The following is a 14614-nucleotide window of genomic DNA, read 5'->3' as shown; positions in this document are numbered from 1 at the left end:
TTTACCTTTTTCCTTATATTTTTCTTCGTCATTCTTCTACTCTCAGACATGGATGGACCTTGATCGTCGAATCACTGATTATGCAAATGAGGCCAAAGACAATGTGAAATTTCTCTACACCCTGGAGAAGTTTTGTGATCCTCTTTACAACAGTGACCCGGTAAGTTTTTTAGTTTTGGGTGATTATTAAAGTCTTCTTTTCTGGGTTGGCATGGGTGATTAAACTATTGAAAGATTAAAAAAATAACTCTGAAAAATTTCTTTCTTAGTTTCATTTGCAGATTGGAATTTGCTCAAGTGTTGAATGAAGAAGCAAATATAAAATTATTGAATACTTTCTGTGTTTTTTTTCTTTTAGGTCGGCATGGTGGAGACTATCCCTGGTCTGATCAATGCCATCCGTATGATTCACAGCATCTCAAGGTTGTATAACACCTCAGAGCGGATGACTTCGCTGTTTGTGAAGGTAAAGAAATTTACATATTGTTCTCATGTCTTTCTTGTGTAAAAGGAAAGCAGTTCTTTGCAATGATTGCTCATTCTTTGAGATATAAACTACAGTACCAATATTTAATAAATATTTTTCCTTTATATAAGTTTACCTCAGAAGTTCATTTTTTATGTGCCCTTTAACTTATCCCAAAGTGATAAATTTTAACTAAAAATTGGCACCATCTACTATCGTATGACTATAGAAAGAGTCTTGGAGGTGTAATTCTTGAAAGGGTTTTTTAACTGTCAAAGAACAATATTCCATGTTACTAGTCAATGATTTCTGCATGCAATTAGTTATAAAAAGTTATAAAATATCAAATTGAAGCTTACTATTCATGTGCCTTTACTTTATCCTAAATGCTGCCAATTTTAAGAGAAATTTACACCACTTACTTTCAACCATATGAAATGAAGATATGGATTTGAGGTGTGATTGTTAAAAAACAGTTTACCTGACTCCAAATCTTGTAATTCCAGGTCACAAACCAAATGATTACTGCATGTAAGGCTCACATCTCATGCAACGGACTCTACAGCATCTGGGAACAGCCAACCGAGGAGCTCATCCCCAAACTGAAAGCCTGTATCAAGCTCAACCATGAGTACCAACATCACTTTCAAAAGACTAAACAGAAACTGGAGAGCACTCCTTCCGAGAGGCAGTTTGAATTCTCAGAGATGTACATCTTTGGAAAGTTTGATACCTTCGAAAGAAGGCTGACCAAGATCATTGAGATGTTCAGCACCATCGAAATGTTCTCCAGTTTATCGGAGTCAAAGATTGAAGGTAAGACTAGAAGCATCGTTGACTTGTTTGGATATTTGTATTTTTTTCTTTATTGTTTGCATTATGGGGCAGAAAATAATCAATATCCAAATATTGCCTGTGAACTAAAATACAAAAAGAAAATCGAACAGGAAAGTGGTTGCAAGATGTTGTGTTTCAGTGACAAGATGAAGTCAAATGCAAATTAGGAACATTTGAGTCAATTCTATTTAAAAAAACTAGGGAATACAATCTAAATCAAATTTTGCATGAAATAAACAAATAGACCACAAGGGTACATGTAACGTTAACTTTTCTTTTGGCATAAGGCTGCTAAAGAAATCCAACTTGGAATGGAAAAGAGAGAACAAGAGAACTAAGATTAACTTGTGTTCTGGTTTTTTCTTGAGACTGATTTGATAACACAAACCAAGTTTCAAATTTAATTCTAGAACTTCCTAATTTTCACCCATTGCATATTTAAAATCTGTTCAATCCATTAGCAAAGTTTAGTTAGAGATTTTGGTCAATGTTGTATCTTCCATCAGAAGAAGTGTCTTAGAGAACCATAACTCTTTTGTTTTATATTTGGATATAATATCATAAAAACCTGCTGTATTCTTAACCAATAGGCATGGAGCTAATGGCAAACAGATTCAGTGTTATTTACACCTCAATGAAGAAGAAACCTTATAACCCTCTGGATCAGAGAAAAGCAGACTTTGACGATGATTTTGCAGAATTCAAACGTCAGGTTCAAGAACTTCAGGTGAGATGCTCTTTATTTCCTTATTGCCTCTTTTATATTGTGTACTTGCAGTATCATGGCATAAAATTAAAATATTGTCATAAGGCATTTCCTTTGAAGGTTGTTTTTGAAAGTGAAACAGAAAATTGTGGTAAATTTTTTTTTATTCTAATTGTTTTTCAAATCTATAAATATCTAAGATGTGACATTATGACTGAGGCAAAAATAAATTTGAGGCATTAATTCTGATTATTCTAAACACTATCGGCCAATCGGATTTGATATACTTGTTTACTACACAGAATCAAATAAAGAGTTTCATGGACAATTTGTTTGATGGTATCCACTCAACTTCAAGAGCCTTTCAAGTCATCAGAAAGTTTGACCGGTAAGTTATATTCATTCATGTGTTTGTCGTAGACATGTTGAAGTCTGTCATTATGTATTATATTCATTTGTGTGTTCTTCACAGACATGTTGAATACTGTCAGTATGTGTCTTATTCATTCAAAGACTTGTTGAAGTCTGTCAGTATGTTTTATATTCGTTCATGTATTCTTCACAGACATGTTGAAATCTGTCAGTATGTGTTGTATTTGTTCATGTATTCTTGACAGACAGGTTGTGTTGGGTCCTTAGCTTAAGAAAGAAAACTCGGGAGGCAATTTGGAGATCTGTTGGTTTAATGCGCTCAACTTGGACAGCGTAGCGGTTAACTGAAGAGAGTAAAAAATGAAGCAAAATACATAGAAAATAAATTGCTACTAATCTCTCAATAAACTACCCCTTTAACTGTAGAGGACTTCCAAACTCACTACCCCTTTAACTCTATAGGACTTCCAAACTCACTACCCCTTTAACTCTAGAGGACTTCCAAACTCCCAAGAAACTGCATAGACCTTACATAATATAACCACGTAACAATATCCCTGAAAAATATGCATTGTGAAATAGATCACCTTTGATATAAACCCGAGCCAAGTCTAAACTACAAACTTGATAAACCTCCAATTTCCCCACTGAATACCACAGTACTGAAAAAACACATTCACCCAGGCTTGCCCAGGGAAGCTAAACTAAACGAGAATCTTAAAATAAACCCAAGCCCAATAAAAGTACGTATACCTCTGCAACAAACGATTGCAAAATAACATCTCACCGAAACAATTTCCCCACCTCCACGTAAGAACCGAAACGTAAGAACCTGACGTACTGTAGTTCACAACCGTAAACTGGAAAAACAAAATACAATTATGAGTAAAAGAACTGCAACATACACAATGTCAATCTCTAACAAAAACCTTGACACATCTTACAAAAACATAAAAACTGCACTGCAACCAAGTAATAAGGAACAATGTTAAGTAAGTCCTAACGTTACACTTGGAATACGACAAGACATATATGCATTTAATATATAAAGTAGGAATACACTGTCGTTACTATCTCAATGAAGAAAGAGCAAAGTCACATGTACCAAAATGAAACCTAGGAACCTCACAGGAAAACCATATCCCAAGAAAGCTGTCAATAGACAATAAAATAAACAAAGGAAACTATTTACCCACCTAAACCTTTAAATTGCATAACCAAGCTGCAGAACACCATCTGAAAAAACAGCAACAGCCCAAACAAGATGGCTGAAGTAAATCTAAGTTTCACTCACCAAAAACGAGGGCGCTATAAACCAATTGAAGGAGCAAAGACTAAACTGGAAATCAAATTTGGCCACAACAGGTTGAAATCTATCAGTATGTGTTATATTCGTTCATGTATTCTTCACAGACAGGTTGAAATCTGTCAGTATGTGTTGTAATTGTTCATGTATTCTTCATAGACATGTCAAAATCTGTCAGTATGTGTTCTTTCTCCTTTTTTGACAATGAATATGATTTTTTTTCTTCCATGTCATGTGCAAGTATGTTACGTATCGTTGCATCACTGAAACGGGCAGTAATTTTTATTTATTCTTTTGTAGTCTTGGTCTCCCAGCTCTGAATGTTGCTGAGAAGTACAACACCATTCTGCAGAGGTTTGGCAGGGAAATTGAAAACACCGCCAAGAATTATCAGAGGAACAAGAACGACCCTCCGATCGCCAGAGACCTGCCGCCAATATCCGGCAAGATCACCTGGGCTCGACAGATGTTCCGTAGAATCTCGGAACCGATGGAAGAATTTCAGCAACGGCCGAAGTTACTTACGTCGAACGAGGGCAAGAAAATAATCAGAAACTACAATAAATTGGCCAAAGTATTAATGGAATTTGAAGTTTTGTACCATCGAGCTTGGCTACGGCAGGTGAGGAGGAGGAGGCATGAGGGTTGTTTGGTTAGCCCTCGTATTGGGCCTTCACAAAGACACTCTAGAAAGTATTTAATAAGATTATAAATGAGACGATTCATAGTGGATTGGTGGTAATGTAATGCAATCGTTTTCAGTCATCGTTATGTTAATTATATGCAAATAACTTGATATATATATATGTAGATATTTTGTTCAACTAAAATTTTTTTTTTTTTTAAGAAGATTTGAAGGCCATAAATGAATTTGCCTCAACCTTCCAATCATAATTCTGATTGTGTTTCTTCCTTTAGGTAAATTTGTTTTGTATGAACCAAATCTTATAATTTTTTCTGATTTGCTAGTAATTTAGATTAAGGCAATAAAAAGATATTATAATATTGTATTTATCCTGCTCTAATTGGCAATATCAACAAATGAGAATAATATTCACCTACCAGAGAAAATTGTAAAACATAGCATGGTATAATTTTCCACTTTTCTTTTCTCATCAATGTTTTAAGGTGGATGCTGTAAAATCAGGCCTCCATGCTTCACTGCTGGTAGAACACCCTGAAACCAAGGAACTCTATGTGAACTTTGACCCCCAAATCTTGACCTTGATGAGAGAAACGGAATGCATGTCAAGACTGGGTCTGGAGATCCCGACAGCTGCCATAAAACTACGCCAGAAGCAAGGTGTATTTAAGGAACATTACAACAGCCTAAAGGTATGTGAGAGAGGTGAAATGCTTGTAAAATTGATGCATGCCTGGATGGGAATATAACACAGTTTGTGTGGATATTTAAATGGAATATCTGTTGGAAAATGTGCTGGCATGAATAAAAGAATGAATTTCCTTTTACCCATGTATTGTTTACAAAAACTAGAGCATTTCCTATGGATATTTGCGAGTCGAGATGTGGATAATTGCGTGGTTGTGGCGATGACCTCCATCAAGTGGAATTATTAAAATGTATTTCTGATTTTGCTTTCTCTGATTTTTGGTCTGATTATCGATTTGGAATTTGTAATTGATGGTTAGAGCAAAATTAGTCTTGATATGATCAGCTGAACATTTCGACAGGTACTTGTTTGCAACCTACTGTTTGATTTGTGGTAGAACACTTCCCTTAATCATGTCATTTAAAATATAATTGATATCATAATACATTAACATATTATCTTGTACTGCATGAGACACAGGCTGGTAATTGATATACTGATTTCAGAATAAAACACAAAGATTATGCTCTTTTTCGTTCGTTAATGGTTGGTCCTCGGTGCTGGTTCCCCTCCTCCACCCACCCTTGCCCTCCATAGTTTGGTTGTTTAATTAAGACAGAGGGAATAAGAATTTCTGGACATTTTGTCTGGAGAATAAATCTACATATCTCGTACACTTACAACAGGTGATGCTGAAGGAGAACAAACGTGTGCGGAGTTTGATTCAACCTGCCTTCGAGCCCCTGTTGGTGCCCCACATTAACAAACTTGACAATGTTATGGACCCCGGATTAACAATGCTCACCTGGACGAGCATTAATATTGAAATCTATACAGCCGGCATACATGAAGCATTAGGTATGTATAACTATGTAAATCTACGTAAATCTATCTTATTTAAAGAGAAAGATAATATGATGGTAGAAAGTTGTATTGTTCCAATCTTTGGCTATTGGTTTTTGGGGGGATGGGGGGGGTTGTTGTCTTTTTGGGGGAATCTCTTGCAAATGGGTAATCCATGATGGATAAGCTTAAATATTTGTTGAAATAAATTTCTTACGGAATTTCTTGTTTATTCATGTTGTAATGAAAAAGGAAAAATGTGACAAATACAAACTTAGACCTTACAGTCTATTGTTGGTATCTCTGGTTGTGATTAACTTTGGCAGTGAGTAAACAGATGAATATTTGAACTTAGTTAAGATTGTTTTAGAGGCATTTAGCAATGCTGGATGATGTAAACTTATCTTGAGAGTGTTGGCCACCCTGTTAGGCAGATTTATGGTAATAGGTGACCTTTGATCTACAGTCTTCAATATTATCAGCAATATGCTAGAAAGTCAAAGAATGGTCACACATTTGCAAAGTTTTAACAAGCATTTTACAGCCACTCATGTGGCATCTTGCATTCAAATTCAACACTTCCTATTGCCTGGGAATGATTTTGAGGACAGAAATTCCTTACCAAAACATATTTCTGAGAACTGCAAGCAAATGTCAGCATCTTAACATTTGGAGGCAACGTTCATTACTTTTAACTATTTTCCGTGTGTACTTCACATAGCGAAATACAAAACTAGCAGATTCTTGTATGGGCGTTTGATGTATTAACATCTGGGAATAGTCTTGTCATCCCAGTTGACGGTATTTTCTTTGCTTGATTATTATCATTTTTTTATGATTTTTCAGCCAAACTTGACTTGCTGATTACCAGGGCCAACGACCTCTGCCAGTTCCGCATCAATTCAGTCCTGGAAGAGATGACCATGGTCCCTCTTTGTCAGCTGCCAGAAGATGAACCCTGGTCCATCGATTTCTTTCTCGAAAACACTCAGGTGATTTGCTTAGAACTTTCATTAGCATCACAGTCAATGATTTCAACAGAAAAGAATATTAGTCATCATATTTTGTATGTATGTATGTGTATTAGATCCTCCTGCAAGCAGGAACTCGCAAAGAAGCCTCATAGGCTGATCAAAGCTGCAAGCTGACCGCAGTCAGTCTTTGAGATTCATATTTAACGTCCATGATTATGAATTGTCAGTTTTCAACAACTCTGTAACTGGACGACATACATTAATCTGGGAGTGACTCGAACTGGGGACCTTATGATTGAGAGGCATCGGCGTTAACCACTGAGCTAACACTCCAAATTGTAGTTTTGAATACCTTTCCTTCCAAATGTTTGAACTTAATTTTCATGTTCTGACATCAATTTTGCTTGTTTTGTCATTCATTTTCAGGATTTGTGCAACAAAGGAGCAGTGAATTTACAGAATAAGAGTGCTCAGGTAGAGGAAGCGGCTAACGAGCTCATCAATATGTTGACGATAGAAGATGAAGATGGGGAAGAAGAAGAAGAAGAAGAGGAGGATGAGGAGAAGGAAGTTGCAGATGAAAGTAAGTCAGTCATCTTAAGGATTGAAGGAATTTGGTGAGGTCAAAGGTCACCAGTATTGGGCTTCCAAATTTTAATATGCTAAAATTTGTAAGAAGTTTTTCGGAAAGAGTTTTCTGGTGTTTCTACATTTTCAAAATTACTTCCAAACACCAAGGAGAGTCAAAGAAGACAAATGTTTAGTGAGCAAAGATAATATGAAGATGGTTGTAAACTACGTTTTGAGATTGGAGCATGAGTGACCATTATTTGATTTTTTTTCTAGCATATTTGGGGCCAATACTGAGAACCTTTAAGTGATTTGTGGTAGGTTAGGTTATGGGGATTGTTAAGTTAGACAACAGGGATATTTAACTAATCTGTATGTGTTAGAAGATTTGGGCAATGGTGTGGTTATAGAAATATTTTTTGACATTTTGTTATTTCTAACTTATACTTACATTTTGGTTGGATGTAAAATTGTTTGCATTTTAACTCAGTGTTGTAAAGGAGCAGCTGTTAATTCACCGTAGATATCTAAAAACTAGTATGTGAATTGAAGAATTCACCAAACAGATGCTGAAGTATGAGACACTATTAACTGGGTCTGGTTTGCAAAACTGTTTGGCAGATGGTTTGAATTACATTTACCAGTTGTGGGTGTGGTTGGAACAGCCGGTGTTTGGATGATTCTCATCCATACGTCAACTTTGTAGAAGACTTTGTTCACAATGCGTACTACTGTTTTAGGTGATTGGAATGTTTTCCTTAACTGGCTAATCTGTTTAATTAGCAACCCAAATGGAATATCTAAGAAAGGAAATTTAACCCCTATTGTAATATTAACATCGTGGAAGCTCTCTATGTCTGGTATGAACGTTACTATCACTGCTAGATATTGACCATGTACATCGTCAATACCGGTTGTGCCCATTGAACATAGTTGACAAGCTTTGGACTTGGACGGTATTTTATACCACTTACCAGTAAGGTTAAACTGTCCATTAGAAGACAGCTCATAATATAAGCCATATAATAATCTCATATGACATGTCGCCCTTTTTTTCCATAGATGGTGAGAAACGCAAATCCAGCCCCACCCCATCTAGGAAAAGTATGCACAGCACCAGTAGGAGCCAGAGCGTCAAGTCCCAAGCCAACAACGCCATCAGCACCGCCAAGCGTAAAAGGGAGATGAAGGAACATTTAGAGGAGGCTGCCCAGGAGCTGCTTGCGCACTTCAACCACCGTAACTTGGACGCCCTGCTGAGAGATACTCGATACACGCTGGAGTCTATCAGAAAGCGGCTAACCTCCACCGTCCATCTCAGTTACATCGCAGGTCAGTCTCATTTATATAGTATCAATAAGTTTGAATTGTTGTTTAACATTTCAAGGTTGTTCACATTGTATTGTATATCTTAACTCTTATTCGTTCGTGAGTTCAACTGCATAAATTGTGACTCAGAAGAAGACCCTGCAAGGATCGAAACATCAGGCCCTCTAAGTCAATCTACATAATCTGTTTTATAAATTGAGCAGTTTTTGAAAGTCCTTTTTCTGCAAAGATTGTGAGTTATCATCGACTCACCTGCATCTTCCTTCTTACCATTCTATTATTTGACATCGGTACACTCCCATTCTTTATTTATCATGATTTTTTTAATTTTTTTTTTTATCCGGGTAATGATTGCAATCACCATTGACCATTAATATTATATCATTATATATCGTGCATGCCGTTGATTATTGACAAGTCCACACTTTCTTTATACAACACCGTTACACCAGAGTTTGTTCACATATAAGTTTGTTCACAAGTTTATTCACACATTAGATTGTAGAACATAATATCTGGTTATCTGAATCTCTTCCTAGTGCAGTCCTCTTATATCGCAAGTGTTTCAAGTAATCATCACTATCACCCTCGTTTATAGTATCTTGCCAGATAAGGCATTGTACCAACCTACCACTTCTTTAAATCCACGTGTTACCAAATAAACACAGCATGGAATATTAAATGCCTGTCATATATATGAAGACACATTTACTTTATGTCGCTGAAAAGAATCAGTTTGGAATCAGATCCTATTTTTCCGCAAAAATGTGTACTGATTTTTTTTTAAATAAAACATTTGATCATTTGTCAGTCTGTTTAACAAACAGTATTCGGATTTTTTTCAGATGCCAGTCAAAATGGAGAGGGACGAAAGAAAGATTGTCCGTTCTTTCGTTGTAACTTGGGTCTAGCTATTCCGAACATAGTAATGCAACCAACCCTAGATGAAGTGCAACAGGTAGTAAATAAAGCAGTCCAGATGGTTGTAGGGGTGTCAAAGGGGGTCATGCAGTGGAGCAAAGAGAGAAAGTCAAAGGTAAGCTTTTTTTTAAAAATCCTTTGCTAAATTTTACTTTCTTACCATTTTTTGGTTGGAAGAAAAATACAGATTCAAGATTCCTACATTACTATGAAATTTTGATAATGTAATTAAGTATAATTATATATTAATATAAATATAGAATTCAGTGTTCATGTAAGCTGGCTAGTCATATTATATTGATATAGGTATAAAGAAAAATGCCCCGCTATTTGTAAAATAATAAAATATTAGGAATAAGTTTTAGATATTTCCAAAGCTTCTCTGATAATTGATTTAACTGAGTTTTATTCATTAGGCAATGCAGGAAGCGGAGATCCGACAAAAGGCGCTCGGAGATGACGGAAGGAGGAGCAGTTTTTCCAGCATAGCGCCCTCAGAGAGTTCTCGTAGCGATGCTGGTACAAACAGAAAGAGTAAGTTAAATTCCCCTTTGACTCATTTATCCAATTTTGTTTGTATCTGAGTTTCCCTTTGTTTGTGAAGTGAGTCAAATGAACCTGTATAAATAGAAATTCACTTTATTTATCCACACACTACATTTCCTATGTCAGGAGGTAAAGGGAATAACTAAAAATATGTGCATTAATCTTGAGAACTGACCTTATTTTAGTATAAATAATTGATGATAGGATGCAGGTGTCCATAGCCAAGATAGAGTTTTCAAGCACTGTTATCTAGTTTTTCCGGTGGAAGTTAACTTGATTAATATTTGAGGATTTGCAACATGAGCATTGTCATTAGGGCTCAAGATATAGGCTATATAAGAACTTAAATGTTTTCTACATGGGTTCTACAAACTGTGGTGTAAAGACTCCTTTCAATTCTGAATGCTCTCCTCTTTCAAAGGTCGTGCAGAGGATAGACCAACTCTCTTGATGACACCTGCTCAGACTAAAAGTTACTTCAAGAGTGTCAGTGAGAACAAGGAGGTTGCTAAGGTAGTCTCTGTCATCTCAACATCAGTGAACTCCACTATTGAGGTCAGTAACCATAAGTTATGTGAGGTCGAAGGTCAAATGACTGTTAATTGTTCGAACAATGGAAATGCAAGGAAATTTCCCCAATTTGTTTAAAAGCCACCTCATAATTTGTATTGTAATAATATACTGGTCACAGGAAATTACAAAATGCAAACAATCAGTTACATGGCAGTATAATTCTCCTGTTTGATATCATTAGCTCAGTTATCAGGTATCGATCTAGGGGTGTAGGTGGGTGGAGGGTGTACACCCCATTCATCTTCACCCCTCCCCCCCAAAAAAAAAAAACAAGAAAGAGAAGATATTAGAAAAGCTTCCACTTTGACCGAATTGTAGACCTACCTTATATTGTAGTATTCCTTGGAATGCCATTTGAGCCACAACCCTGTTTTATAGTCCTGGGTCCACACCTGGTACCAGTGCAAGTAGAATCTCTCTGGATATGATAAAGGGTAACGGGTACAGGGCTTCCTCTAAGTGGGAACTGTACTTACTAACCTTGTACTATTTCAATACTAGTGCACCTACAAGTAAGAACTTACTAACCTTGTACAAGTATCTATCTTAGTGCAACTACAAGTACTTGATATCCTTATACTAGTATCTATACTAGATTTCAAAATGCCAAACTGTTTCATACTTCGTTTATTTTGCACTGTGAAGGTCTTTGTTTTCATTGTGTTTAAAGCACCATACATCATATTAATATATATATATATTTGATTAAATTGTAGGAAGTGACAACTGCGATGGACAGCTTCAAGGAATACCATTCAATATGGCAGAAAGACAGAGATGAGACCGTGGCTGAGTTTTTGGCCTCTGAGCCGAAACTGAACGACTTCCAAAATATGATCCTTCATTACAGAGAACTGGAAGAAAGCATACAAGCAGAACCAGAGTTTTACAATGTTGGCGCCCTGGCCCTCTTTACAGGTACTGAGTATTACGTATTATTATTATTATGATTATTTATGTAGTTCATATTCAGAACTAGGAATTGTGTCAGCATGTCACACTCTGTGATTCAACAATGAAGTACTGTTGAATATTGAATTTAAGAATGCAGTTTAAATATATTTTAATTCTGTAAGTAAATGAATCATTGAAAACTGGGAAGCCAAAAAAAAAGGAAAATTTGAAAATAGCAGCAATGTTTTGGACTATTACCACCAAAATAAAGGAAAAGGTATTCTTAAATAAATGCAGGCATAACGAAACATGGAACACATGCCAGATCGACAACGAACATGAATAGCCAATTTTGTGTACGTCTTTGTACGCACAGCATGAATGTAACTTGAATTGTAATAACAAGAGAATGTGAAGTACATGTTTTTGTATGAAACAATCATATTTAATATTACATTGTAATATTGATTTTATGATCCATTTTAGTTGAAGCTGTTGTATAATTATCAAATAAGCACCATTGTTCCCATACCAATTGCTTCATTCGATTTAAGAAGGACAAGTTTAATTCCCTCTTAATCAAAGTCTATAGTTATTTAATTCATATCATTTAAATGAGTTTTTGGATAGTGAGTCATAGTGTATTCTTGTTGCTTTTTTAAAAACAGAAAATTTGAAGTTGGCATTGACTACAGAGACAAGAGCTTGGCAATTGGCATTCGCTAAGGCCTGCAACGAGAAGTACCGATCCAATATGAACGATATATTTGAATTCATCGAAGAGACGGGAAAGAAGCTTAGCCGACCAATCAAAGACTTGGATGATATTCGACTGGCCATGCTCACCCTGAAGGATGTCAGGGAGAAGGAGATCTCTATTGATATGCAAATTGGCCCTATTGAGGTGAATATTGAATCAACTTATTTTAAATCAAATTTGCATAATTTCTGTAGGCATAATGTATGTGGAAACTCAAAAGGCAGATTTTTTTTAGTTGTCCAATACATGATAGTTGTTATTAATAGAAAAAAGAATCAAATGGGGGAGGGAAAAGGATGGGGAAGGGGAAAGAGGGTAGGGGAAAGGATGGGGAGGGTTAACTTTAATGATGAGCTAAATAAATTTGGTACACTAATATTGATGATACACTAATATTGATGAACAGAGTTATGTACAAGATAATCAATAGTTAACAACTAACAGTGTTGTAAGTTGTTGAGGTTGAGCTGTGAAAATGTTTGTGTTACAGAACCGTTGCTTCTTTCTGTAATGAATCATTGTTTATTTGCTCTTTAACTTCATCAATCATTTCTGTTATCTTCTTTTCCTTATGAAAAATTGCTTCTTCCTTTCTCTATGGGTGATTGTCTGTTTCTTCTTTTTACTTCATCAATCATTCTTGCACTTATTTTGCCCTTCTTTTACTTCATCAATCATTCTTGCACTCATTTTGCCTTATGAACAGTTACAGCTTCCTTTCTTTATATGTGATTGTTTCTTTGTTTTACTTCATCAATCATTCTTGTATCTCATTTTGCCCTATGAATGATTGCTTCTTTCTTTATTTATGTGTGAGTGTTTGTTCTATGTATCTTTGTTTGTTTCTTCTTCTTCTGCTCCATCAATCATTCTTGTATCCTTCTGTTCATTACACACCACTGCTCATTCTTTCTGTATGAGGCATTGTGTTTTTGTTTGCTACATCAATCATTTCTTGTACCTTATTCTCCTGATAAACCATTTCCTTGGTTCCCTTTTCTTTGTGACAGGAATCCTACGCTCTCCTAAACAAGTACGAATTACTCATGAAGGACGACACAGAGAGTGTGGATACCTTGAGATACTCTTGGGAGAAGATCGTTACCCAGGCAACCCAGCTCTCTCATCACCTCTTAGAGATTCAGCCAGACTTCAAAGGAGGTCTCTTAGAAAATGTGGAAACATTTATAACTGACTGTGATACATTCTATGATGACTATAAAGAGGTAAGCTTTTCACCAACTATCTTGTATTGCAAACTATCGGTCATTTCTTTACTACGATTCCTGGGGTAGGGTATGCAAGGTACTTACTGCCACCCCCAGCCAAAGAAATTGCTATCAAGGGGGTTTGCAATCAACTTAAGGTCTTGGTGCTACATAACTCAGTTGATAGAGCACAATGCTTGTAATCCTGAGGCCATAACATTTCTCTGCTCTATTCCATTGTTATATAAATTCTGTTGTTCATTTTCTTTGCACGTTGTTATTCAGAGCGGACCGATGGTCCCTGGGACATCGCCCAAGGAGGCCAGCGACAGGCTGGTCATCTTTCAGAATCAGTTTGATGGACTTTTCCGTAAGTACATCACCTACACCGGAGGGGAAGAGCTGTTTGGTCTACCCGTCACGGACTACCCAGAATTACTTAAGATCAAGAAGGAACTGAACCTCCTGCAGAAGTTATACAGCCTCTACAACGACGTGATTGACAGAGTCAACGGCTACTTCGACATCCTCTGGGTGGACGTAGACATTGAGAAGATCAACAATGAATTGATCGATTTCCAAAACAGGTAAAAGAGGAAATGACAACAATTTATCCGGCCTTCTTTGTTCATTTTCTCTGAGTCCATAGACTTTTTAAAAACCTGAATAATACAGTTTGATTCCTTTATATTGCAAAGATATTATCTGTTTCTTATGTTGTGGTAAGTGTGTTATACTAAAAATAGTTTTGAAAACCAAATAGAGAAAAACAAGTGTTAGCAAACTGCTTACCTGTGGCCACTAGTGTAGGTAAATGTATAAAAGTCAGAGAGCGTGATATTTTTTATTAAGCATGATATTCTCCAGAGATTGACTAAAAAAACAAACATTTTTGTTGACTTGTTTATTTTGTTGATTACAGCATGGTAAAGTCAGCCTCCAAGCTAGCACAGGCATTTTTTTTAACATTAATGTTTA

General features: G+C 36.1%; 2 protein-coding genes across 2 annotated transcripts in view; one reads left to right on the top strand and one right to left on the bottom strand.

Annotated features, from left to right (window-relative positions):
* The window catches only part of LOC139965576 (protein broad-minded-like), a 76365-nt gene extending 74071 nt beyond the window's left edge, over window positions 1-2294 (bottom strand). Inside the window, exon 1 of the mRNA XM_071968092.1 lies at window positions 2288-2294. The gene's annotated coding sequence lies outside the window, so the exon portion shown is untranslated. The remainder of the gene's footprint in view (window positions 1-2287) is intronic.
* LOC139965575 (dynein axonemal heavy chain 5-like) overlaps window positions 1-14614 on the top strand; it is a 75374-nt gene that overhangs the window by 11538 nt on the left and 49222 nt on the right. Inside the window, exons 8-25 of the mRNA XM_071968087.1 lie at window positions 47-160; window positions 359-466; window positions 973-1282; window positions 1894-2030; window positions 2312-2397; window positions 3988-4309; window positions 4816-5022; window positions 5705-5876; window positions 6708-6853; window positions 7262-7418; window positions 8468-8737; window positions 9580-9770; window positions 10072-10189; window positions 10623-10756; window positions 11491-11692; window positions 12337-12572; window positions 13439-13654; window positions 13922-14223. Of these exons, the coding sequence (XP_071824188.1) occupies window positions 47-160; window positions 359-466; window positions 973-1282; window positions 1894-2030; window positions 2312-2397; window positions 3988-4309; window positions 4816-5022; window positions 5705-5876; window positions 6708-6853; window positions 7262-7418; window positions 8468-8737; window positions 9580-9770; window positions 10072-10189; window positions 10623-10756; window positions 11491-11692; window positions 12337-12572; window positions 13439-13654; window positions 13922-14223 (3428 nt within the window). The remainder of the gene's footprint in view (window positions 1-46; window positions 161-358; window positions 467-972; window positions 1283-1893; window positions 2031-2311; window positions 2398-3987; window positions 4310-4815; window positions 5023-5704; window positions 5877-6707; window positions 6854-7261; window positions 7419-8467; window positions 8738-9579; window positions 9771-10071; window positions 10190-10622; window positions 10757-11490; window positions 11693-12336; window positions 12573-13438; window positions 13655-13921; window positions 14224-14614) is intronic.

The sequence above is a fragment of the Apostichopus japonicus genome, chromosome 3 (assembly GCF_037975245.1).
Source record: "Apostichopus japonicus isolate 1M-3 chromosome 3, ASM3797524v1, whole genome shotgun sequence".
In the NCBI taxonomy this organism is placed as follows: Eukaryota; Metazoa; Echinodermata; class Holothuroidea; order Aspidochirotida; family Stichopodidae; genus Apostichopus; species Apostichopus japonicus.
Note: the sequence above shows the minus strand (reverse complement) of the source record. Positions and strands in the feature narration are given on the sequence as shown.